We start from the raw sequence: 27,571 nt of genomic DNA on the forward strand, positions 1-27,571 counted from the left end.
AGACACTTCATAACTTTGCTGCTGGCTGAAGGGGTTGGAAAGGACATTTCAGAAGTACCATAGCATGAGAATCTGGACATATATCCTGCTTCCGGTATGACAGCCCCCCTTTGAATTGTGGCACCTAAGGCAGCTATTTACTCTGTCTAGGAAAAGTCAAAGTCATAACCCTGTCATATAGCAGTACAGTAGCCAAACTGAAACAGAGGCAGTAAGGCAAATAAGCTAACAATAATTATATATTTATAATTAATAGGGTGCTTTAGTGTGAAATCTTCACACACCTTTCTCATAGCTGCCAAGTTATCCCTTTTTTTAAGGGATTTTCCCTTATGCTCAATAGGCTTCCTCGCGAGAAAAGGGAAAACTTGGCAGCTATGACCTTTCTTGGTAATCTTTACAATAGCTCTTTAAGGTGCTGTGTTATCTGATGAAAATAAGAGGAAAATATCCACAGGAGCTAAAAATACTAGCTTGCTCTTGGAAATTGCCCAACCCATTTCAGACTTCAACTTCATTTTGCTACTGCAGAGAAGAATAGATTTTATTCCTTTCAATTGCTTTACGCCTCTCGATGGGAATCTTTTTATAGCACCTGTGGATGTGATCTTCTTGTTTCATTGTTAGTAAATGCAGCTGTCTTGCTTCTGCAGTATTGCTATCCCCATATTGCAGAAGAGGAACTGAGAGATAGTGACTTGCTTAGTGCTCTTTACTCCACTTTGTTGTTGTTTAGTCGTTCAGTCATGTCCGACTCTTCGTAACTCCACTTACCTGGGAGTAAACCTGTTAAATTAAATAGGACTTCTGACTCGAGACATGGTTAGGACTGCATTTAAAGCCCGTATGAACGAAAGCGGGGTTTTCACTTCTGGATAAACAAGCATAGACATGCAATGCGCAGTGTGCCACTGAGAATTTGTGGGCTGCATATCAGTCTTGGACTTGGGAGATCTGGCTTCTAATAGCCATTCAGCAGCCATGAAAGTGACTTTGCGAATTGTGCCACCCGTCTGTCTTTCACCCTAGACTGTTGCAAGGATTCTATGCCTTTGTACATGGAAACATATACGCTGCCTGTCTTCTCAAGTGATGTGTAAAAATTTTCGGAGACACCGTTGATGGAATCTTTCGAGGAGTTGGAGATGGCGTTTATAAGTGGTCCATGTTTCACAAGCTGCTGTAAGACTGAAGTGCAGAGTGTAGGGTTGCCAGACTCAAGAGAGGACAGGACTTCTTCTGTGCCCTTTAATTGCCCTGCTCTCTTTTGAGTCTGGAAACCTTAAAGAGAAACCAGCAGGCCCTTTGCTTGGAAATTAAACAAAGGGTCTGCTGGTTTCTCTTTAAGGTTTCCAGGCTCAAAAGAGAGCAGGGCAATTAAAGGGCACAGAAGAAGTCCTGTCCTCTATTGAGTATGGCAACCCTAGCAGAGTGTTTTGAGGACCGGGGATACCCGCAGGGAAACCAAAATGCTTCTTTACAAAGCTGTTGTACTATCAGGTATCTACCTACCTGCCTTTCCCTACACTCCCTCTTAGGAGAAGTTTCTGATTTCTTCCCCTCAGTGTGTATGTGGGGGGGGGGGGAGGAGGATACTTTGGCGTGAGGAGGGGACGGCGCGGAGGGCGGAGGCGCGCCATCCATGCCCACAGCGCCCCTCGCTCGAGGCGGGGGTGGGGCGGGGCCGCGCGCTCTCGCTCCCCCGCCGCCGCGCAGTCGCTCGCGGCCATGTTGTAGGCGCCGGGAACGAACTGGAGAGGGAAGGCAGGGAAGAGAGGCAGAGAGAGCGCGCGCGGGCGGGCGCGTGTCTGCATGTGTATATATGTGAGGGCAACGGCGGCGTCGGCGGCGCATCCCATGGTGCAGCGCGCCGGGAGGGGAGGGAGGCCGGCTGAGGGACGGGCGGAGCGGCCTGGGAAGCGCGAGCGGGAGAAGAAGCAGCTTTCTCCTCCTCCTCCTCCTCCTCCGGCTGAGGGAAGCGACCGGCGGAACGACCCGCGGGGGCTTAAAGGCAGGAAGGACGGAAGAAGAGGGAGGCGGGCGAATGGACGCGAGGGGCTCCGCTCGGCTCTTATGATCTTGCCGCCTCAGGGCTTCGCCGGGTGAGTCTCTGCCCCCTTCAGCCGTGAGGGAAGGAGGAGGAGGAAAGGCGGGGGCGGCCAGCTTGGAAGGGAGCATGGATGTGTGTGTGGGGGGGGGGGGAGGAAGCGGTTGTGGGAATGGGGAGAAGGTGGGTGGAGTGGGGGGCTACAAAAGGCGCCCCCTCCTCCCCCCTCCTGAGGGAAGGCAATAGAATAGCATGTAAACGGGGAGTTTTCCATCCCGGAGGGTCTCTTTATGTCACACACAGAGAGATGAAGGGGAGGGTTGTGGGGCAGGGCTCCGCCAGGGGGTGTGTATAGGGTGGGTGGGTGCAAAGGTGAAGTGGCCGTGGCTTTTTGAATGGGAGCTAGAGAGAGAAGTGTGTGTGAGGAGGGGGAAGTGTCCCCCGAGGTGTTGTGATTTTCACGTCAGTCGCTGTGGTTTTGTGTGTTTCCTCTAACAAAAGGGCCCATCCGAGCTCTGCAAACTTCGGGGCTCTTTGATTTCTCTCTCTCTCTCTCTCGGGAATCGTGAAGGAAAGAGAAACCAAGCCCTCTCCCCCCACAAAAAGCAGGGAAGAGGAAACGAGGCTGCCTAAAAATAATAAACCTTTCCTTTGGGTGATCCACACCCCTCCGCCTCCGTGTTTCGTTCCTGACCCGGCCTTTGCCAAGTGTGGAAGAGGGAGGTCCACGGGGTTCGCGAGGAATCCCGTGTAGGCCTTAAGTGCCTCTGGGGCGTGTGAAGGGGTCGCTTGTGGGAAAAGTAAACGAAAAGGGCGGGGCGGCCCTCCAGTCTGGGATGCATCCGTCTCCGAAACACGCTCATAACCTGTAGCATGGAGAGTTGTGAATCGGCGTGTGCATCTTAAGCAACACGGGGAGTGGTGTGTGTGTTTGTGTGAGAGTGGGAAGGCTACAAGGGAAGTTGCTGAGATTTCTTGTGTGAGCATCTTTTGGCCAAATAGTAAATTTTTTCATGTTGCCTGATCCACAGGGGAAAGGGTAGCCTCCGAAAGGGGAAGTGTGTGTGTGTGTGTGTGTGTGTGTGTGTGTGTGTGTGTGTGTGTTTTGTGGTGGTGGTGTGTTATTCACCCAAGGCAGGTTTCTTTTGAAAGATTTTGAGGAGGAAACAATCCAAATCCAGTGTAAATGGACTGAATGACCCTCTCATCTTCATGCTCTCCCCACAATGAGATGGGCACAGCGGCAAAATAATTATAACTCATTTCCAGATCATGTGTATATAGTAAAATTTTGTGCCTTGTTCCTCCCAGCCCATGCTTCTCTTTTTCTAACTTTTAAATATATTGCTGGTTTTTGCATTGATTTGTTCTGGATTAGTATATTGGTCAGTTCTAACATACAAAGCTAGGGATTTTGTGAACTAGGCAGTCTGTAATAGCTGCAATACTTTTTTTTTTTTAATAACTGAAACTACTTTTCTTCCAATGGTATAGGCTTTAATACCAATAGTGGGCTCTTGTACTGCTGATCTGCAGTTGAGTTTCTGGCAATATATGTAGTACCATAATAAAGATATTGGAAGGGAGTTTAAGCTGAAAGCAGAAAGTTTGCCAGTGGATATTTCAGAGTTCATTGTTCATGATGAACATCCGTACTGCAAGCTTTCCACTCCCCCTTCCCACCCCCACATCTGGAAGTAGTTAGCTTTGATTCTTCCCTCCCCACACTCCTTTCTTAAATGACACCCTCTGTGTATGTTAAATGATAGAATTTATAACTTGTCCGCCATTTAAAGGATCAAGGCCAGCAATATCTTATTTAATTTGTTCATCCTTTCAACTTTGTGCTTCACTGAATATTGAGGCGAGAATTATTTCTCCTCTCCTTAATGAGTCTATAGCTGAACTGGGATGTGAACCCAGGTGCCTGAGGTCAATTCTCTTCAGTGTATCATAGTTGCTTTCATTCCAGCTGCAGGGCCCTGATATCACAAGCCTTGGCTTCCCTTTTGCTGACAGAGTCTCATATGAAACTAAGTTACAACACTGCTCTTCATTGTGTATAATTGCACTTCTGTGCTATCAATTTGCTGGTTCAGGGTTCTGTGATACAAGCACTGATCTGTGATGCTGCAGTTCTTTATAACTGAGTAGCATTGTGGGATAGTAGCAGCATCTATCCCACCATGTAGTCAAGGCAGCTTTGCAGCATTTTGAATCATTAAAATGCACCATTTTTCGTGAAAACCAAAGCAGTTATTTAAATGCTTTAAACGGAACATCGGTTAATGTTAAGAGAGGAGATTTGTTCCTCTCCCCAAAAAGTAAAAATGTATTCACTTGCCTTGAAAAGTTCTAAAGGTCTTTATTACTGAGTAGGAGGGATTATGGCATACATGTGGCATTTTCTTAATGCTGTGATTTGACTAACAACTGCACCTGCTGAAATTCTCTCTTCACAACTATTAAATGTTCAAGAGCCCCTGTTGTTGATTGCATCTGGTCACTGTAGTCCTGTTTCCAGGGGTGATGTAATCATATCCTGTTTTTCAAGTAAATGGCATGGTATTAAGAGCATGTTCTCTTGTAAATGATTTCTAGTTTTTGAGGACGAATCAGAAGAGACATCAAAAGCAACAATTCAGTTTGTAGATTCAACAAGTTTCTTGGTGGCAAAGGATGAATCTTTTAATTTGGTTTTGATACTAATATGTGTAAACATTCAAGGAAGTTGGAAATTTCCATAAATATTGTTTACTCCACTATTGCAAGAATCTCAAAGCATCAGTGTGGGTCTTTCAGAATGACAGAAATATTTTGTATGGTGCTGCCTACAGATCGGAGATAATAGGATGTTGCAAATCCGCTCACATCTCTTAAGAACTTTGTATATGCCTTTCATCAAATATAGCAAACAATTTGTAATTTGAGTAATGGTACAGGAAAGTTGCTGGTAACTGCCTTCAGAAGAGTGTTGTGGTAAGATAGTTACTTCAAGAATCAGCAGTGTTGCTTAAAAAAGAAGATGCCTAAAAGGGAGCTGTTAGAACTGAACATTTGCTGTATGCTTGCCATTGTTCAATATTCTTGTAGCTCTGTTACTAACTTTCTTTCAAAAATATAACTAGGAGTTAAGAATCTAAAATAGTAGAGAATCTCGCAGGTTTGCTTTTTGAAATTGTTTGAGATTTTTGAATGTATTATTGATACTACCATCATATACATATGAGAGGTAATGAAAATTGGTGTAGGGTATTGGTGAAGAGACATGAACTTACATTGTACTTTGGAAGGCAACATTTGAGTAGGGTTATCCTATGGTTTATTGAACATGGGATCTCTTGCCCAACCATGGTTTCCTGTTGTGTGAATGAGCTATGCTGAGCCAGGGTCTCATGCTGTTCTTCTTCCATGAGCAAATGGAAAAGATTAGAGGTTTTCAATTTTAAGCAAGCTGTAGTTCTGGGTTAAGGCTGATATCTGGCAATAGTGGTTTATTTAAACTCTAGTAAGTGAGAACCAAACCAGGATCAAACAAAGCTTTCCATTCCTGGCCTGTTCAATAATTTTTTAATAAGCTGCAGGACAGAGGTTGGATGCACTGTGGATTGCACTGAGATTGTTTAAAATTGGATAACTGAAGTTTCCTATTTTTACCTCCTGGTGTACAAAAGTGTGTGTGTGTTGGGGAAACATGAGGTTAGCCACAACTTACTCATGTGGCTCTTGTTATGTCTGAACTATGCAATTGGGTTCAAATATCCACCAGATGCTCTTGTTCTTTCATTATTGTCTAAGCACATCAGAACATCAAAGGATGCACTTCAGTGTAAGCATGTGTATAGTGTATAGTGATGCACATTGGGGCACACACACACGTGTGTGTGTGTACAGTGTTTTTTTCTAAAAAAAAATGTTTACAGGTACTCTCATTTTCCTACTCATATTGAAATGCTGCCCCTCAATGAGGCCAAACTTAGATTCATAAAATGTTTAGGGGTATGCTTACCCCTGCGTACCCCCAGAAAAAACCACTTTGTGTGTGTGTGTGTGTGTGTGTGTGTGTGTATGCGTGCGCACACACTCATGGGGTCTGTACTGGTGGTGACTGACCAGGAAAGAGATCTTTGGGTTGTTGTGGATAGCATGGTGAACATGTTGACCCAGTGTGCAACAACTGTGAAAAAGGTGAATGCCATGGTAGGGATAATTGGGAAAAGAACTGAAAATAAAACTTGCCATATAATGCTATTGTATAAATCTGTGGTGTGACTGTGTGCAATTGAGATTTCCTCACCTCAAAGATATTGCAGAGCTTGAGAATGTTGAGAAAAGGGCAACCAAAATGATCAAGGGAATGGAGGAACCCCCCTGTGTGTGGAAAGATTGCAGCATTTGAGGGTTTTTAGTTTTGCTGAGTGAGAGAATACTTGATAAAGGTGTATAAAATTGTGCATGGTGTCAAAAACGTGGATAGAGAAAAGCTTCCCCCCCCCCTCATAATGCTAGAACTTGGTGCCATCCAGTGAAGCTGGATGTTGGGCTGACGTACAAAAGAAACTACTCCTTCACACAGCATGTAGTTAGTGATGGCTTTAAAATACTGTAGGATTGTGAGGAGACTGCTGATGCATTCATGTTCAGCTTGAGGACATAACATGGGCATTTGGCTTGCTGCTATGAGAACAGGTTGCAATGATGTTAGATGGAGGAGCAAGTGTGTGAGCCTAAAATGTTGTTCCTGATGTTCCAGAGTTGTGTGTGTGTGTGTGTGTGTGTGATGTGGGGAAAGTATTGTCTGAACATTTGCTATGTGGGCTTAGCAAACCATTGTTCCTTTGCTCTTATCTGAAATAAGGAACATTTTAGAGGGTGGTTGTGAGGATTTCTGAGCTAATGTATGAGATGCACCTTAAACAGTTAAAACATACTCTAAAATGCTAATTATTCTTATATGCATAAATAAAAAAGTATTCTGTTCTTACTACATTCCTGTGAAGAACTTTCTAAGTTACTTTTTTCAGCAGAAACATGCTCCAATCTGTTGAGGTGGCCTTAATTTATCATTTTAGTTTTAATGTTCAATGAAGAAGCAGGAGGTTTAAATTCTGTTGTTACTTTCCTCATCTACTCTGAGTAGAATTTGTCAAAGTAGTTCCAACACTGAATGTAGAACTGAGCTGAAATTTCTCTAAAGGCATTTTTCTGTACGAAAAAGGCTTCTCTTCAGAATTTTCTTCTTTTTTTGTGGTGCCTGCCATTCCCCCTTTCCACCCCACATGCTCCATAATAATAATAATAGGTCTGAAGATTTTGGAGGGTGCAAAATGATGGTTAGGCTGCCAACACATTTGATGATGCTGTCATTTGCAATGGCATCACATTAAACCTAAGGGAAAAGAAGCTTTGCTACCACTGCTTATGATGAGCCCCTCAAGCCTGAGAAAATACTGAAAAATGTCTCTTCCTCATAGAGAAATTTGGTGAAATGGTGCTCACTCTCCTTCGTTTCTGTACTCACATATTGAGTGGAGAATTTCAAAAGGCCTTTTGCACACAGCTGCAATTGGAAGCATATTTGTGTTTTCTTTCTGGTGGGCAACTCACATATTGACGTTTTTCACAATCATAAAGTTGCCGTAGAAATCGTTCAGGGTTGGTTGTTGTTTTTTGTTTTGTTTTGTGTGTGTGTGTGTGTGTGTGTGTGTGTGTGTGTGTGTGTATTTGAATAGCTTCCCATCCTTTCACTGGTACAAGGTTCAGACTAGTTTAGTCAGCAAGAATCCTTAAGACAAGTGGCTTTGAAAGACCAAAGCTAAAGACCTTGCCATGCTTCTCTTTTCTGTATAATGTTGTATTTGGATAACCCCTGTAAGTTTTCCCTTTCTAGGAATGAGGAGTTGTCTTAAAATCTTTTGCATTGGCAACAGAAAAAAAGATAGGAACACATCAATCTTCCTAGCTAGGCAATAACTGCCTTCTCTGTTCCTTGGTTAAGGGGAGGAGCAGGGGATGTTGTACCAGATTTCAGTCCTGTCAGTTCAAATATTAAACTGAAAGGTTGGGTTGAACTGATACAAGCTGTTGGAGGGGAAAGAAGCAAGCCACTACCTGCTAGCTTTCTCTTCTTTTTGGGAAACCTTTTGTTTTGATCCTCTGGATTGCAATCAAGGCAAGAAAAGTCTCAGTGCCCTGCTCCCCTTTGCTTTTGACAGATTCCAGAAATTCCTGCTGGGGCATTGCAGGGGATTGGACTAGATAACTCTTGGGGTCCCTTCCAACTCCACAATTCTATGATTCTGTGATTCTATGATTGCTCTGTAGGTAGAGGGATGATGCTGATCCTTCTGGTCTGGTTTGTTCACTTTAGTCATCTTTGCTTTATGTGTCCTGTTTAGTGTGTTTTTTCCCCCTTCTGATTTTGCCATACTGTTCTGGACTTTGGTGTTTGATGCTGATGTAGCATGCCATATGGATGGACAGTGGCTTTTTCCTTTCAAGTATAGATTTTTCCTTGTACCTCCTTCGATGGATGCTGCCAGTGACGCAGGCCCAGGGTGTGTGTGCAAAAATTGTGTCTCTCCGCCCTGGCTCGGAGTGACCAGGAGCCCGCCCACACATCCATACACTCCCTGGGCCACTCCTCTGCTGCTCTGGGTGGCCAGGCAAGGTGTGCAAGGCTGCTCTGGGTGCCTCAGTGGAAGAAACCAGTTGCCAGCACGGGCCATCACAGCAGCCCTGTGCCCCCTCTATCCTGTGGCTCACACCCTATTTCCATAGCAGGGGCCAATCTGGCCAACCTCTAGGTATGCCCCTGATTAATATACAAAGTCCTGAGCCACAGTACCTTGAAGACTATCTGCAAGCTATGGAAATAGGTTGTGAGCCACAGGATAGAGGCCAGATGCTTGAATGAAGGAATGAATACCGGGTATGTACTGCTGATCACATATCCTTAAACAATTGCGATGGGTATGCATAATAAAAGCAGTGTAATAGTGGATGTTGATTCCATGGGTTAACTTCTTTGTTCCGCTATGATGCTCATGGGGCAAGTGCTACCTCTCAGCCAGATCTATTTCAGAGAATTTATTTAATATCCCACCTTTTTGTCTGACAATAGGCTTCCAAGGCAGCTGACAATAAGCTTTAAGAAAAAAAGTTGTTGTGACTTACAAAGGGTTTTGGATTGACAGAAAAGTATGTGCCCATCAGGCCTTGCTGCTTTGTGGTTCATCGTCTGTTCTGCAGATTTATGAGGTTAAAGTATTATAATTCCATATAATCTATTCCATGTTACTTGTAGAAGTGGGATATAAATGTGATAAAGCATGAACAATAAGTGATTTACCAGTAACCTCTCAGGATGTCTTGTCAGATCCTGTGAATTTTAAGAAAAGGGAAGTTGATAACACACAGCATCTCTGCAAGTGAACTTGTTAAACTTATCCAGAACAAAACTTAATCAACAAGAAATGTAGTGGCTTCCTTATCTAGCAATTTGCCCGTGATTGAAGTCACTTTCACTTGGGTCCTTTGAGTACTGTTTCCTCTAATCCCTGAAAGATAACACCTACATGATAGCATCCCTAAGAGATCCCCAGAGGGTGAGGCACAAAGGTAAGGGTTGGTGTCAAACTTTTAAGAAAGATTATGAATGGAAATGGGTGAATTGCTTATGTGATGTTTTTAAAGCCTCAGGACCATATGTGCATTTTACCTTTCTGATGTCAATAATATGTGAAGTTATGAACTGTAATTTTGGTAGAAGTTTAGCTGAGGTTTGGCATGGACTATTTCAGTGGCACATTTGTAACTTATTTTTAACAGTCTGAGCTCTTGAGATAGGGTGATGAATGCTTTTAAACATGCACAACTCAGTTCAGTAAAGTAGGCCCAATATGAGGGCCCTATGTTATGAAATGTAAGGCTGTTGATTTATCTGAAACCACTGCTTTAGTGCCTTGCTACCTTTTTATTATTTAGCTTAACACTGGAGGATGGATGGGGCAGAAAAAAAGACATGTGTGTTTTTTTTAACCTTCTCCTGATATTTAATTATTTTTATGGTCTAGAAAGACCTTTGTTTTCCCAAATGAGTGTTGCGGGATATTTTAAAACTCTGAATATTGTTGGTGTTCAAGCTGGGGCTTGTGCATTTGTATGCTTTTCTTGAATTGAGCAAGTGTAGCATATGTTGCACAGTTCTTACATAACTAGAATTCACTTGGAAGTCCAAGGGTTACATTCGGCTTTTCCCCGCCCCTCTGTCCTTCCAACCAGTTTTCGCTTTTAAGAGCTGAAGCAGCCCCATCGTTGCCAGATGAACTGACTTAAGCCAGCCACTGCATGTGGAACTGTTTTCTCCCAGTGAACATAGGGAGGAAGGTTGTGTGTGAGGAGGTTTGGTTTATCTGCAGATTAAGAGCGGGGAGGGAAGTGGGCCACAAGTGGGACTTTTTGGGAAGTTAGGATTGCAGTGTGTGTGTTTTGTGTGAGACAGAGAGAGGTGGGAAGAAGAGAGATGACATAAGTGTATGGCATTGGGATTTAGAGTGTGTGAAACTTTGGGAAGAATCATAGGAAAGGACAGGGGACACCATAGTATTTCTGTCTGAAAATGTGCATATTTCCCCTTTAATTCCACTGTGTATTCTCCTTGCAGTCTGCTCAGTTTCTTTCCACATACAAATTGACTCTTGGTAATTTCCTAGTGAATTTTTCTGCCTTGTATCTTATATTTTAGGTTAAGTGTTGCGTTTAGCAAAGAATACAGTACTGCAAATTGCTTGTATGTGTTGCATTAGAAACTGAAATAGGCAATAAGCCCTGAAGCCCTGGTCTCGCTCAACTTTGATGCTGAACAAAGAGTAGTTTTTATTGGTTCAGTCCCTGCAGTTGCCCTACCATTCTTGAGAACCAGTAAAAGGAAATGGGAGGATATTATAATGAGGACTGCGACAGTAAATGTTAATGAGGGTCTTGTTAATTAACTGCACATCATGATAATTTTAGGAATAGGTTTCTGAACAGCTAGAGGGCATGGTTAGGCACGAGGCCAGAAGTAACCGAGGTCAATACTGGAAACATAACTGAAAGTGATGAGTCATAAGGCATTTTTGTGGGTAGTGAAAGTTAGGTAGTTGGGAAGTGTGTGCAGATAGCAAGAATAACAAACACAAGACTGCAATAGATTTTGGGTCTTAACAGATCTCAAGCATTCAAAATGTTCCATGAAGCTCCATGAAGTCAGAGTTTTACAGTCAACCAGTGGTCAAAATAATTACTGATCTTCCCTAGAAATCTTGACTGCAGTCAGTCCAGAAATTATTGTTGTTTAAATCTCTTAATACACCTCTTCCCTCTCCCCTTTTGGCAAAGTATTGTTGTGCCCTGTCACCTGCAAGTACTTTTCATGCTTGGGAGCCTTAAAGACTTATGTGGTTTTGTGTATTGCACTGCTTGGGGGCTGTTGTGTCAAAAACAAAGCATTATATTGGGCATATGTGAGTTTTCTCATTTACTTAACACAGTTGATGAGGGGTTTTCTAAGCTGTGGTATGTAAATGACTTTGAGCACCCTAAAGCAGGCATCCCCAAACTTTGGCCCTCCAGATGTTTTGGACTACAATTCCCATCATCCCTGACCACTGGTCCTGTTAGCTAGGGATCATGGGAGTTGTAGGCCAAAACATCTTGAGGGCCGCAGTTTGGGGATGCCTGCCCTAAAGTGATAATATAAATGCTAAATATGAAATAATATTTTCTCACAATTTCCTGTCCCCTCTATCTTTCTTTTTACTGTTCTGTAGTAAAGCAGACTACAGTTTCATCATTATTGGCTAATGTAAGGCTGGAATGCTAATAGAGCATGCCTTAGTGTGGCTTCCCTACTGTAAACAAAAATCTTTGCCATATACTGGATTTCAATGAACTGTCTCGTACTGAAGGACTCCTGGATACAAATGACCTCTCTACTGATTCTTTCTAGGATAAAAAGTAGCAAAAAGTATAGCAGATGCTTAGATGTACAGTACAGTATAAGAAATGGCTCTTCAGTACTTGTGTGCTAAATGTGATACAGTGAAACCTCATGTTATGAACTGTCCCCCTTGTGAACACTGCGAGTTACAAGCTCCGTTAACCCAGAAGTAGATGCTCCCAGTTGTGACCTTTGCCCCAGAATGTGCGCGGAAGTCATGCGCTCGCAGCATGGCAGCAGCGGGAGGCACCATTAGCGAAAGCACGCCTCATGTTATGAGCAGTTTCGGGTTGAGAACGGACCTCTGGAACAAATTAAATTCGTAACTGGAGGTACCACTGTAATGATGTTTAAGTTGGAAGCAAATTCTTACTGGACATTGAAAAGGGGTAGGAGGAAGGTACCGTATTTCTCTGGAAATACCTCAGAGGTGGCATTTGCACAGTGTTTGAAACTGAGATATAAGAGCTAGGAGCCAAATGGCACCTTCAACTTAGGTTTCACATGCCACAACAATATGTCTAGACACATTTACAAAGCAAATGAAGACAAGATGGGGCATTTAGCTGAAGATGGAATAAATACTGTGCACAAAAGATGAGTTCTTTTAAATCGAAGAAGCAATCAAGTGGAAAAATCAGCCTAGAAGAGATGTGACTGCAGTTTCATTCTAGCAGAAGTAAAAACCAAACCTCTTACTCAGAGTGGGTAGTTTGTCAAAACCCATCTTTTATAAATTTGTGAATAACTTTGCATAGAGAATTTATTTGGTTCTATTCATAGTTTTTGGTATTTGGAGGGTTGTAACCAGCCATAGAAAAATTGGTTGTACAGAGAGCACAGTTGCACTTAAGTTTAGGCATGTATTGGACAGTCACAACCAGTGAACATGGCTGAGTAAGGATTTGAACCTGGATCTCCCAGGTCCTAGTTCTACAGACACTAACCACTACACCACACTGACTATCACTGAGGTGAGCTTTTTCTTTCCATTTACAAAGTCACAGCTTCTGTGATAGGTGGACCTGCCAGGGAGAGACTGTCTCACTCTGTCCATTCATGCGTACATAACATTATTATTTTCAAAGTTCTAATATTTTTATTTCCGTAGTGCAAAATACTTCCCTGTAAATTCCCTGGGTGATGCTCTACTATTTCAAGATCCTTGGTTTCTCTGAAGGTTTGCCCCTACCTCAAATTATCATTTCAGCTGTAGTGTGTTAACTCCATGAGTATGGATGAGAGGAAATCTGTGGGAAATGTTTACACTTAAAAAAAGCACAAGAATACAAAAAACAAAAAGCCTACCATTCTATATTGATAACTTAGATTTAGCAACCTTGATGGGAGAAAGTGAGGAGGAATTAAAGAACCTTTTAATGAGGGTGAAAGAGGAGAGCGCAAAAATATGGTCTGAAGCTCAACATCAAAAAAACTAAGATAATGGCCACTGGTCCCATCACCTCCTGGCAAATAGAAGGGGAAGAAATGGAGGCAGTGAGAGATTTTACTTTCTTGGGTTCCATAATCACTGCAGATCACAAAATTAAAAGACACCTGCTTCTTGGGAGCAAAGCAGTGACAAACCTAGACAGCATCTTAAAAACCAGAGACATCACCTTGCCAACAAAGGTCCGTATGGTTAAAGCTATGGTTTTCCCAGTAGTGATGTATGGCAGTGAGAGCTGGACCATAAAGAAGGCTATTCGCCAAAGAATTGATGCTTTTGAATTATGGTGCTGGAGGAGACTCTTGAGAGTCCCATGGACTGCAAGAAGATCAAACCTATCCATTCTGAAGGAAATCAGCCCTGAGTGCCCTGAGACTTTGGCCACCTCATGAGAAGAGAAGACTCCCTGGAAAAGACCCTGATGTTGGGAAGGATTGAGGGCACTAGTAGAAGGGGACGACAGAGGACGAAATGGTTGGACAGTGTTCTCGAGGCTACGAACATGAGTCTGACCAAGTTGCAGGAGGCAGTGGAAGACAGGAGTGGCTGATGTGCTCTGGTCCATGGGGTCGTGAAGAGTCGGACATGACTAAATGACTAAAGAACAACAACAACAAGATTTAGCATGAAAACCCTCAAAGGTGGTTTATAGAAACCCTAACATAACACGTATTTTGACATTTGAAATGGGGTTTCCCCAAGAAAAGGCACTTTTTTCATTTCTCACTTCCAGTAAAAATGCAAGTAAGACCGACAACTTGTAGTTTGAATTATAAAACGTTTATAATTATATAAATTATAAAATTGGTCATACTGGCACCCCTTGCACTTAAAAGATCATAAAATTCCATAAAATACCCTCCTATTTCTAAAATACTCTATTTTATAGAATATGCACCAGTTTAAAGGATGTTTCCACACAGCAGTTCTGTTTCTCCAAAGAGACTTTTTTTGAACAGCCAGCTCTCCCCTTCTGCTCCAACCACATCATGTCTTTCGTAGCTGAAAGAAAACCAGCCAGATCTCCCCTCAGGTGACCGCAGTTTTCAGCTTGGCCACAAGGGGGTGTTCCTGTGTTGCAAAAAGCGACTGACAACTGGCTAATTTCGAATGCTGCATTTATATGCTTGTGTGAATCTGAAAGCCATTCTAATTCAGAAAATATCCAACTTGCAATTCCGGATTCATTCAAAATAAAAAGTAATGTAGTTATCATTGATGTATTTTGTTGTGGATATCAATATGATAGATCTTATCAATATTACCTGTACTGTAATTTGTTGCAGTTTGCTCCTTGATAGCTTTTATGATGCATTTCATTTTGCATTTTCAATATGTCAAGGAATATAATATACCTGACTAATTATATTTATTATTACAGGTTTCAAGACCCTTCTTTTTCGTAGAAAGCATCTACTGCTAAGAACTGGAAAATCTGCTTAAGGTAGATATTATGTGTTCTTTTCCATCTTTTTTTATGAATATGGGCATTCTACAAAGTATGTGAGTGAATTATGAGCCCTCAAAGACCATACAGTGCATGCATCTATTTCTACCTGGATTTCCTAGAAAATTATGTCCTAAAGGAAACAGCAGCATGCCACATAGCAATCAGCAATACAATATCTGATATAGCATGTTAAAGTCTGCACTGTAGCATAACAAGCACAGCATTGTGAATGCATTTGCTTTCTATACTTCGCACATTGTTAATGAATGTAGTCTTTTTGTTTTGGTGTTGGTAAATGGTGTAAGGATTTTAGGCATTGCAGAGTTTTTCATGTCTGTCTGAAGAGAAGTTCCTCAAAAGCTTGCCCTTGTCATGAACTGAGATTAGTGCTACCAGAATGTGTAATCTCAGCTGCCTTTTGATCAGCACCCAAGGTCCTGAAACTGTGGGAAGAATATTCTTATACTTACCCCATGACTTTGATTGCAGTGGAGTTGCTTTAATGCTGTGCCAAATTTTACCTTGTGAGTTATGTGGAAATTCCTACCAGAAAATTTTCATCCATATTTAGGCTGTATATCTGGGTGTTGTTGTTTAGTCGTTTAGTCGTGTCCGACTCTTCGTGACCCCATAGACCATAGCACGCCAGGCACTCCTGTCTTGCACTACCTCCCGCAGTTTGGTCAAACTCATGTTCGTAGCTTCGAGAACAATGTCCAACCATCTCATCCTCTGTCGTCCCCTTCTCCTTGTGCCCTCCATCTTTCCCAACATCAGGGTCTTTTCCAAGGATTCTTCTCTTCTCATGAGGTGGCCAAAGTATTGGAGCCTCAGCTTCACGATCTGTCCTTCCAGTGAGCACTCAGGGCTGATTTCCTTTAGAATTGATAGGTTTTATCTTCTTGCAGTCCATGGGACTCTCAAGAGTCTCCTCCAGCACCATATTTCAAAAGCATCAATTCTTTGGCGATCAGCCTTCTTTATGGTCCAGCTCTCACTTCCATACATCACTACTGGGAAAACCATAGCTTTAACTATACGGACCTTTGTAGGCAAGGTGATGTCTCTGCTTTTTAAGATGCTGTCTAGGTTTGTCATTGCTTTTCTCCCAAGAAGCAGGCGTCTTTTGATTTCGTGACTGCTTTCAACATCTGCAGTGATCAAGGAGCCCAAGAAAGTAAAATCTCTCACTGCCTCCATTTCTTCCCGTATATCTGGGTACTGTGTAGTAACCTCCTAGTGAGGCAAGTTGAAGCTTCTCAGTTTGTTTTCTTCTGAAGTGAGAAGCATTTTTCACTCCTGCTTAATCCTAAGAATACACTTAAGGAGCCTACGGGACTGTGTTTGTTGCAGTTCCATCACTGCATTGCACAAGGTCAAAACTGAGCATATAATTTTGTGTTGTGAGATTCTCAATTTTTAGTTTTATCTAAGTAAGTTTCTAGTCCTTAGACTTCAAAGAGATGTACAGTGGTGCCTCGACTTACGAATTTAATCTGTTCCAAAGGCACCTTCGTAGGTTGAAAAAATTGTAAGTCGAAAAGCGCCATTGGAAACGCGATTTCCCATAGGAATGCATTGGAAACGGAAAAATTCGTAAGTTGAAGCAACCCCATCAAAAAAATGGTAAGTCGAAAAAACCCTATCTAAAACCGCCACGGTTTCCTTTCGGATGTCGAGACATTCGTAAGTGTGCGGCCATTTGCCCCATTCGTAAGTCGAAAAATTCGGTTGTCAGGTTGTTCGTAAGTCGAGGTACCACTGTAGTTAGTTGCTTGGTTAACATCTCAGAAGCCGGATGATGAGCTCAGTAGAATTTCTTCAAGTTGTAGGATTCACTTTTTTAGGAGCAGTAAGGTAAGTTATACTCCTGATGTCTTGTGTTTAAGGGAACAATCCCTAAACCACTTGCATTGTTTTGGATTTCTAAAACAAGATATGATGGATACATGTAGTAGTTTGTGCTTTTGTGATAGCATGGTATTGAAGAAGAGAAAATGTATAAAAGATCACCCAGAGCATGTTTTTGTTTACTTCCTTTAGATTGCAGACCTGGAAACCTGTCCCCAGCTTTTAGCCTTTTGTGCTGTACTTGTGCCCAGCATCAATTTATGGCAGCCTGGTGACCCACCCACAAGGATTTTATGACTCACTGGTTTATCCTTTTCTCTAAATTCAGAACTGCTGAGTTATATTTTAAATTTGCAAGACACTCAGAAAATGAGCTGGGATATAACTTGCATTGTAACATGGGTTTTGTGTTTGTATGTCTGTCTGTCTCTTTTGTACCTAGCACAATGCACATACAATATATTTATGTTCTGTTTCGTTTGAGATTACTGTTGGAGAGCGCTCAAAACAATGATGTCATCTAGAAATGTGCTTTATTTGGTCTTTTCCGTGAACTGCAGCCTCCTGTTCTCTTGACTACTCCAAACGTAACAGATTAAGTGAGTCATCAGCCAACAGTGTAATCACTAGTTTGTTGGGTAAATAACTTTCAGAGTGCAGTGCAGCATCTCCTTGGATAAAACTTTGTGACAGATATTCCTTTTGTGGGTTCTATTCGTGACCACACTGTTAAAATTTAGGAAAGCAAAGACATACATGGCAAAAAACCCCATGCTGAATAGTTAAAAAGAAAGTGTGTCAACAGTTCTTTAACCACACACGTACACAAACCAGATAATGTCTCAATATTATTTGGATCATTCAGTGTTAAAGTGGTGACCTTTCATCATATGCTTGCTTGCTTTGTTCTTTGGGGCTTATTCTAAAAACTGCATGAAGCCATGCATAGGATTGCAGTCTTAAGAAAAAAGGAGGTACACCAAGGCTGCCCACCTATTGAACAGGACTGTATTCTTGAGAGTTTCTTGAATTAGTATGTATTGATCACTGGATGAACAAGTCCCAATTCCTTCATTTTCCTTTTTGTCCAGTCACTTACCTTAATAAGGTGGGAATTGTTTGGAATGAATGAGAGGAGAGTTGAAAAGCTTTGTGCACACTTACAACATATCATAAAATATTGCCCTTAAGTATCTTTCTGTGGTGTTGAACTTGCAAAGATAGCTCTGCTTTGTGCTATTTTTGCACATGTAAATCAACACTTGAAAACTATACTACCTTGCTACTTGCAAGTATTGAGGTGTAAATTGAGTGTTGAGAGGAACAGATCTTGTGGAAAGGTTGGTAGGACTGGATAGTTGGTTTAAGACTACATATTGGAAGTCTGGCAGACATCCACTGACACAACGTAATCTGTGCAGTGAGGATTGAAGCTTTGTAGAAAGTGCACAGGATTACTTCCAGCACTACTTAGTAATCCAAAGAACAGCAAGCTATTCTGTTCAGAGTAGTGCTACTCTGCTGCATATTACTGCATATTGCTGCACATTACACATTACAGCTGCTGGCTGTATTTGGATATTACCTGGGAACTCTGACTTAATAGCTAACAAAGCAGGATAGTTAGGGTGTAGGGAGAAGCAAGGGAGGAGCATGTTCCCTTGGTGCTCACCATGGCTTAATAATACAGTACAGGAGTGACCAACCTTTTGGGACCTCCAGGCACATTAGCCCATTGAAGAAACTGTTGCAGGCACCACATATACAGCAGCCAAGCATAGATGGCAACCTGCTCTGTTGGAGGCAGTAGAGTACTTCCAAGTAACCGTAATTTCAGCATGGGCAGGGGTGTGGAGGGAACTCCAAAGGCACCAGGGAAGACTTCTGCAGGCACATTATGAAGCTGCAGATGAACATCTGCTCATGATGTCTGGACTGGAGCCTGTTCCTGGGCCACTTTCCCAGATTGTACACTGCTTCCTTCAGTAAGCTAAGCTGTGTATGAAGGGTTGATAAATATGAATTATGGAACCTTTTTATTTTTAAACTCTGAGGTTTAGATTACTATTTGTATCATGCGGTGACATCTTGATCAGCTTTCTCATGATGATGTATGCCTGTTAGCATCCTAATAGCATTTACACATAATAGCATTAATATCCCCGTGAACACATGACAGCATTAATTTTCCCATCCTTTGAAAATATTTTAAAATGCTTTTACATGCCACATGCAAAATTGCTCATTGAAGTTGTAGCAATCAAGTGATGAGCATCTATGTGGGTACAGAGCCAAGGAATGTGTTCCAGAGCACTGCAACTCACTTTGATACTAATCTGTGAGGTATAACAGGGATGGCTTATTTGTAGTCCACCAAATTTCCAACATGTCTGATGATTAGCCATACTGGTTGGGGTTGATAGGAACTGGAGTCCACAAACTGGAGTCCACAAAGCCTGGAGAAGAGAAGGTTAATATGATAGCCATGTTCAAATATATAAAAGGATGTTATATAGAGGAGGGTGAAATGTTGTTTTCTGCTGCTCCAGAGAAGCGGACACGGAGCAATGGATTCAAACTACAAGAAAGAAGATTCCACCTAAACATTAGGAAGAACTTCCTGACAGTAAGAGCTGTTCGACAGTGGAATTTGCTGCCAAGAAGTGTGGTGGAGTCTCCTTCTTTGGAGGTCTTTAAGCAGAGGCTTGACAGCCATATGTCAAGAATGCTTTGATGGTGTTTCCTGCTTGGCAGGGGGTTGGACTGGATGGCCCTTGTGGTCTCTTCCAACTCTGATTCTATGATTCTGGAAGTCACCTGATGTATATCTACATAAAACAGACAACCTAGCATTGGTGAATCTCATTTTTAATTTGACAGTTTTAAGTTCAACAATGTGTATACAATATATGGGACATTCTAATTGTAGAGGACTGAATTTTAACCAAATAGCATTTGTCATTGACAAAAATCTGCAGTAATGTCCTTCCTGCTGAAGTTTGTAAAGAAGAAAAGTGAAGGAGGAAATGTTATATTTCCTTGTTCTAGCTTTTCTTCCCCTGAGAAGCAACACATTTTTTTACACACAGCTGGGCTCAGCTGCACCTTCGTACTGCCTCTTTAAGCTTTAGTTGGGAATTAACTCTTCACACCTAGGATTGCATGATGGAGCCAACTTTTTCCTAATTAGTGGTTAGCAAGGACTGTTTGCTGAAATAATTAATGAAATCAAACTTCATAGCAGTTATTAAATTCCATGCTGGGCTGATAAATGAGAAGCATACAGAATTTATGCAGACCTGGCGTAAAACAAAAAGTGCCCTCAAAAATTTATTGGATTGTGTGAGTTGATTTGATCATTGCTCTGTATGCCTTATAAACACATTGGGTGATTGGTCCTTATTGTGTACTTCAAAGTCCTTTATGTGTAAGCTACCCAAGAAGACAATTTGGCTTCTGCTGACTTTCTTCTACCGATACCTATCATGCCTCCTAAAATTAATCTCCAGCTTTCTTCATATAGACCAGGGGTCCCCAGACTATGGCCCCCGGGCCGGATGCGGCCCAATTGGCCTCCCAATCCGGCCCGCGACGACCCCCGCCGCCCGCTGCCGCCGCCCACTCTTGCGATGCGCTGCGCGGCGGCGCGCTTCCAGATCTGAAAAAAATTGCCGAAAATCGTTTCTGCGCATGCGTATGGGCCTCTCCCGACCCAGAAGAGGTCATTTCCGGTGCACTTCCGGGTCGGGGAAGGCCCATACGCATGCGCACAAACAATTTTCGGCGATTTTTCCGGCCTGGAAGCGTGCCACCGCGCCAGTAAATGGGTGTGCGCATGCGCACTGGCGCGCACTCCCCCACCCTCCGGCCCACTGTGCGCGCACTCCCCCGCCCTCCGGCCCGCCGCACGATCGGCGCGGCGGGCACCGGCCCGAAGGCGGGTAAGTCTGGGGACCCCTGATATAGACTGCCTTGCTTCTTTATTACTATCAAGGAACCTACATGTTTCACTTTAAAGGATGGAGATGAACCTGGATGAATAGTTGGGTTTTATGTTATGCCTGAGCACAACCTGAAACATGCATAGTGCTTAACAGAGCCTCATTTGAACATCTGGCACCCTTTCCTGGCCAGGTGCAAACCCCATGGCTTCACTATCCGTCAACCTTTCTTTTCTCTTTCCCAGTGCTCTGTTTACCTCTAGTCTAATTACTGTAGTTGTGAAGACCTCTATAGTTAGCACACTATTTTGTGATTCTTTGGTTCACCTAATGCAGGTATTGCTCTAATATGAATTTTGGAATTATTCTTATAGGCCTATGTGACTACCTGTTCTGCTTATTCACAAGTAAAATACATAAATGGTACAATGCTACCTCAGAGCTATAAAAGGGATCTTTCTTGTAAAACAAAAGAAGCATTAGGAACAGAGTGGTGACAACAACAACAACAACAAATACAACAACAACTTTATACCCTGCCCTTACCGGTTTGAAAACCGGGCTCATGGTGGCTAACAGCAAATATGTAACATTAATTAAAAGCAACTTTAAAAACAGCTTAAAATGCAACACAAATGTAGCATCCATGTCAATAAAATTCAAAAAATTCAGGGTTATTTTTTTTAAAAAAAACCCAGTTCAGTAAACGTCAAGTGATCGCCAGGGCTAACTGGCCAAGTTGGTCCTGCTAGGGCCAGCAAGGAGACCAGGGAAGACTTTAAATGTGGGGTCCCATAAGAGTTTCTTCATAGAAAAAGGAAAGGGAAAAGGGAATGGAGGATCAGGCTAATTCAAATTGAAGGCCAGGCGGAATAGCTCCATCTTAAACCACTGAGCCTAGGGCTTGCTGATCAGAAGGTTGGCGGTTTGAATCCCTGTGACGGGGTGAGCTCCCTTTGCTTGGTCCCAGCTCCTGCCAACCTAGCAGTTCGAAAGCACGTCAAAATGCAAGTAGATAAATGGGAATCGCTACAGCGGGAAGGTAAACGGCGTTTCCATGTGCTGCTCTGGTTTGCCAGAAGCGGCTTTGTCATGCTGGCCACATGACCTGGAAGCTGTACGCCGGCTCCCTCGGCCAATAATGCGAGATGAGCGCGCAACCCCAGAGTCGGTCACGACTGGGCCTAATGGTCAGGGGTCCCTTTACCTTTACCTTTTACAGGCCCTGCGGAAGGAGATCAAGTCCTGCTGTTATGTGTTCATATAACCATGTCTAAATTTGTTGATGTCCAGATTTTGACGCTAATCCAAAGTAAGTGATAATTGTTTGAGTAGCAAGCATGATTTTGGGTAACAATATTGAACTAAGATCTGCCAGTGTAGCCTAACTTGCACTACCAAGTGTCTTGCTTCTGTCTGGTAGTGTTCTCACTTAGTGTGCAACATAAGAAGGGCATGCTCAAACTTTGGAGAACAGGTGCAACTGGGCAGTTTCTGGGATTCTTTTTCATTAATATATTGCGTTTCTATTTATCTTCCTAAGTCCTCTCTCTGCCTGTTTTTTTATAGCTTATCAAAGTATTATAGTTGGAGTTTTCAATGCTGTTAAGGAAACTTGCCAAGGCTCTTCTAGTGAACCTCTGATGTTACACAATTATTTTAGAATGAAGAAAACTCCCCAAATGCCTTTCTTTTTGAAAGGCTCAAATTGAACCAAAAGAATTCTTTCCTCTTTGAATGGGTAGCATTTTCTGAATGGGACAGATCCCCAGATTATGTGGGGCATATGTGTGTTGTGCATGACTAAGCATGATGCACAGATGAAGCCTACTGCAGACAAGGTCTTTATTTTATTAAAACCAGCACATTACACTGGAAACAACACTATCTCTGGTAAATGCATGTGTCTGTATCCTTAGGCTTATCAGTCTGGACAGATTAGCTATTAGGTTTTACTTTTGCTCTTGAGCGGAAAATAACCCCAAAGCTTTGTTCTGTTATAGACTGTGGTGTTCTGGAATCGTCTTGCTGAAATAGTCCACACAAGTGTTAAAAGCTCTGATGTGGTAGGTAATAGAACTGTTGACAGATCTTCAAGTCTAACATTGTGAATGGGGATAACTAAACGATGATATTTTTATGAGCCTAGATTTATCTTTGTAAGTACAGTACTATTAACGATAGCAGGATTGTGGCTACCATTACAAGTGGAGGTAATACATCCACTTACAAAGGAAAGGCTCCTTTCATTTCTGCTGATTAATCTAATCTTTAATTTTACACAAGAAAGTCAGACCTTATGGCTAACGTACAGAAAAAAAGTGACTATTGCTTCGGAATGTAGGTGAGGAAACATTATCTGCAAATGTTTCTCAACACTACCTATGGAAAGCTAATGTGTCCAGCAGCTCCCCTATGGTATTGTGTTTCTTTTGTGCAGAAGATCATGTGTTGATGAGCATTCAGATATGATTCGCCATCTGCATTCTGAAGTGGTATAGTACCAGAGGACTGCACCATGGGATTTCCCCCCCCCCCTCCTGAAGGTGATCAGTAGAGCTAAGAGCTAAATATGTTGTTCAGTGATTATGAGAGAACCATGTATTTGTTCCAGGACAGATTTTGGAAGATGTTCCTGGTGATGGAAGTAAGCTTGAAAGATGGTTTACAGTGCATGGGGAACTTGTTGCAGGTGAAAATATACACACTGTACAAATCATATTTATTGTTTCTTGAAAAGCCACTTCCTCAGATTTGGGTGACAAACTTCTTGGTACCTCAGTTTATGAACACAATTGGTTCCGGAAGTCTGTTCATAAACTGAAGCGTTCATAAACTGAAGCGAACTTTCCCATTGAAAGTAATGGAAAGTGAATTAATCTGTTCCAGTTAAACAGTTAAATGGAGTTGTCTGAGACACAAAACATGCCTTTTTGGCATGTTTGGTTGTTGCTTCTCTCTGTTGTCGAGGTCTGTTGTCCTGACCTTGCAGGAGTTCCAAAAACATTTGCAGGAGTTACGGAAACAAATCTGTTTTTTTAGGCTAGATTTTAGTTGAGTTTAAAAAAGGGATGCACATAGTTGAATATATTTGTGGATATGGTAAATTTTAATGGAAATTTGTGTAACTTATTGGTTAGTTGCTATGCTGATGTTTCTGCAAGCTTGTCTGCTGTAGGCCACTCAGAATTTACTAACTATTGGAGGGGATAGAAATTGTAAAATGAACACAGTAGTAGAACCATACAGTCCCAGTTCTGGTTTTGCCAAACTTGTATTTGATTGCAGTTGTTATGTAACTTAAAATTTGTCATGTTGTGGGTGGAGGGAAAAGGGGAACATGTCTCTTATGCTCAAGGTCATGGGTCGGCAAACTAAGGCCCACGGGATGGATGAGGCCCGCCAGGCTCGTAAATCCGGCCCGTGAACCCTGCCGCCTGCTCGGTCAGTCCCCGCACGTTGAGCTAAACCAGTGCAGTGTTTCCTGGAAAATAAGCTGCAGATGCCTCGCTGCGCAGGGACTGACTTCTGCAATGCTGGCATGGCTTCGGATTGGCTGCAGGAAGTTCCTGCAGCCAATCCGAAGCTTCGTCACCCATGCGCTGAGGTGAACCCAGCGCGGCCATGGACAGAGAGGGAGGTGGGCGGGTGGCAGGTCATGGGCATTGTGACGGGCGTGTTGCGGGGCTTCAGCCGGAGCTTGGCGCGCCTGCTGGCCCCCGCCTGGCGTCCGGCTTGGCGCTGCTGCTGTTGCTGGTGCGCTCGGCAGCTGCGCTGGAGCAGCTGGAGGACGAGCTGCGTGCTGCCTGCCCAGTGCTCCGCATGCGCCTCGGACGACAGGCTGCAGTGCGTGATGCACGATGCCTGGAAACTCCACGGGGACAGGTCAATGGAGCGTTGTTGCTCATCAACAACGCCGGTGAGCAGGCAGTGCCGAGACGCACTCCTGAGCGCGTGCAGAGTGCGTTCCTCCTCCAGGTCCGGAGGTGGCTGCGGGACCGGCTTGCAGGGTGGCTTCCTGCAGGGGCTGCTCTGCTTCCTTAGAAATGCCAGATCCCCAGGCAAAGGACTAAGGCAGGGTTTTAGGCGGATATAACACTAGGGACATAACCCACACATTAATAAATCTTTCTCCCAAGATCTGACAAAAGCTGCATCCTACAGATTTCTCTCCCTCCCCCCTTTCCTACCCACTACTCCCTTTAATAGCTAAAACTTTGAATCTGCTATTTATAGTTATTTTTGCCCCAGTGCATCAACTCAAAGCTGCCAGGTACTCGGAGGTTAATTTCACTGTGTGAAATTATCTTTATTTGGAAAGATAAAGTGTAGTCAGTGCATGGTGGGATTTTGGGGTAGGGGTGCAATTTCTTTTCTTCTGGGAAAGGGATTTCTTTGAACCAGGAGAAAGCCCAGGTGCCAGATCGTATTCTCCTCCCCTTCCCACACTTCCAAAATTTTAATTTTGATGGGTTCATTCTCTTTCACTCCCCCCCCCCCACTTTCCCTCCCCAGTTTCTCTGATATACTCATAAGACCACTCTGCTTTTTAAGGAATACAAGACATTTTCATTTGGGGTTTTTAACATATTGTGACTGTCACTTCTCAATCCAGCTAGTCAATCTATTTTCAAAGGGGGTCCCCTTTCTTGTCTACTGAATTTCCTTCCACGATCGGATCGGATATGTCTAACCGCGTGCGTGTCTGACTTATTGTTTTTCCTGTTTTTTGTGCACTATAAATACAATATGTGCAGTGTGCATAGGAATTTGTTCATCTTTTTTTTCAAAATATAGTCTGGCCCCCCACAAGTTCTGAGGGAGAGTGAACTGGCCTGCTGAAAAAGTTTGAGGACCCCTGCTCAAGGCCACATTTTCAATTCCTGGCATTTCAATTGGAAGGGAAGGAAAGGCCTTTGCCTGAGACCATGCAAAGCCCCAATCAGTTGGCAGGCAATAGTGGTTTGTATGGGCCAATAGACTGACTCGATAATATAGCAGGTTTGTAAGGGAAGATGAACCACAAGAAAAAAGTGGGCAGGAGTTGCAATAAAACCAAACTGAACAAATTATGCTGTTGGGTCTGGTTCAGTTTTAACCTTCAAACAAGATAAGATTTTTTTGGGAGTAGACTTCTGGATTAGGTCGTGCTCTCTCTGCTCCTTCTGTGTTTATGCTGCATTCCTCCATTTATCACTGTATGTGACCACCTCTAACCTGGGTTATAAAGAGGTTTCATAAATGCCTAAATTTCATGTTGGAATTGATATCAGGTTGTCAAAGAATGCTAACAGATTTCATCATGGTTAGAATTTGTGCAAGGGATGGCTGTGTTTGCACATTACTATAAGCCATAGTTTTCTGGCTTGTCCTTTTTCTGCCCAATCATTGCTTTTTTGCTACTGCTCTGGTGCAAGCAGGACAGACAATCCAGGAAGCCTGAGCTGGTAATTGTGGTGTCTTTGTCCCTAGCAGCTTTAGGTTGGTTTGCAAGTTGTGGTTTCTTATGGAAGCCTTGATCCCTGGCTTGGATGTAACAGAAAACCAAGGATTCATTTGCTCTGATTGCATGATTTTTGGAAAATGAGAAATATGCAAGACTTCCATCAAGTGAAAAATGATTCATGGAATGCATGGATTTTTGTTAACAGCCCAGAATTTAGGCAAATGTAGGAAGGTGTATGAACTTTATACTGTTCTCATTTGATTTCCCCCCCCCAGCAGATTTTTGACTGTTTTGATTAAGGTTGAAGGTACACACGGAACTGAATTTACAAGAGCATAAGGCATATGCTCTTATAACCATACACCCTTGGTACTGGAGACAGAAGAAGGGGTGGAGCTCTAAACTTCTCAGGATTCAGCTTTATGTTTCCCCCCATTATGTCAACAGATAATCCTCTTTGGTATGGGCAATACTAGATTTCCTAAGAATAAGCAGTTTTATAATGAGAGGCTAAAATGTTTCTCAAGTAATTGTTCAGACTTTTTCTGGTTTCACTCTTTCCCCTCTTATCATTAAAGGTGTGTAGTTGTTTTTCAAGGAAGGGTGTGTTTTGGTTTTTGCCTACTGTGAAATTTGAGAGCTCTTGAGTGTTTAGAGATTTGACAGTAGAGGCACAGAGCGGTAGACATAGCTGCAAGCAACCTTGCAGCAAGGGAATCAGACATAACTTTCCACTGGAGGATTTCAAACACCACAAGGGCAAATGCAGGTTCTTGGATTTTTAAATTGTGCAAGTAATGGTATGTACTTCATGTATTGTTTGGATGAATTTGGTGGTTGGTTGGTTAGTGGGTATACAGACAATTCTGGTAACTGCAGAAGGTAGAGAACTTTTGGCTGTGTACTGATAATAGCATGTTTTGCTTGCTTCTCAAATACTGTATGCAATAACTTTGTCTCAACATTCCCCTGTGGTAACAAATGTACTCTAGAGACTTGGTGGTGGCAGTATAAAGAGTATCCATATTGTTTTCTCTTTTTCTTTGTCCATAATGGTGACTTAAGTTTGGATTTTGTAGCAATTCAGGCTGAAATTCTCCAAAAGCTGAAACTGCCTTCAAAAGCACAGCCAAATCTAATGAGGGGTTTGTGTGTGTGTTCCTCTGGTATGATTCTTGCCTGTTTCAGTGCCTGGCATGTAGTGTTTAAAGTTTTCCCCTTTTTTAAAGAGATGGGATGAACCCTGGTACTTACCGTATTTTTCCGTGTATAACACCCCCCCCCCCCCGGTGTATAAGACGACCCCTATTTTTTGGGTCTCAAAACTAAGGAAATTGTCCATGGTTCTGAAGCTTCTTTTGAGGAGGATTGCCCAGTTGTTGAGCTTGGGGGGGGGATTACCCA

At 42.7% G+C, this 27,571-nt stretch overlaps 1 protein-coding gene across 4 annotated transcripts in view; it reads left to right on the forward strand.

Moving 5' to 3' along the window:
* Positions 1-1,744: 1,744 nt before the first annotated feature.
* The window catches only part of PTK2 (protein tyrosine kinase 2), a 199,157-nt gene continuing 173,330 nt past the window's right edge, over positions 1,745-27,571 (forward strand). For 2 of the 4 annotated variants that reach the window (XM_060277581.1, XM_060277582.1), the window contains exons 1-2: positions 1,745-2,102; positions 14,861-14,923. Coding sequence is in view for 1 of the 4 variants with exons in the window: in XM_060277576.1 (XP_060133559.1) it covers positions 26,931-26,967 (37 nt within the window). In the remaining 3 variants the exon portion in view is untranslated. Of the gene's footprint in view, positions 2,103-14,860; positions 14,924-24,592; positions 26,968-27,571 lie in introns of those variants that run through there. The other 2 variants (XM_060277579.1, XM_060277576.1) reach the window with 2 other exon arrangements.

The sequence above is a fragment of the Zootoca vivipara genome, chromosome 8 (assembly GCF_963506605.1).
Source record: "Zootoca vivipara chromosome 8, rZooViv1.1, whole genome shotgun sequence".
Lineage (NCBI taxonomy): Eukaryota > Metazoa > Chordata > Lepidosauria > Squamata > Lacertidae > Zootoca > Zootoca vivipara.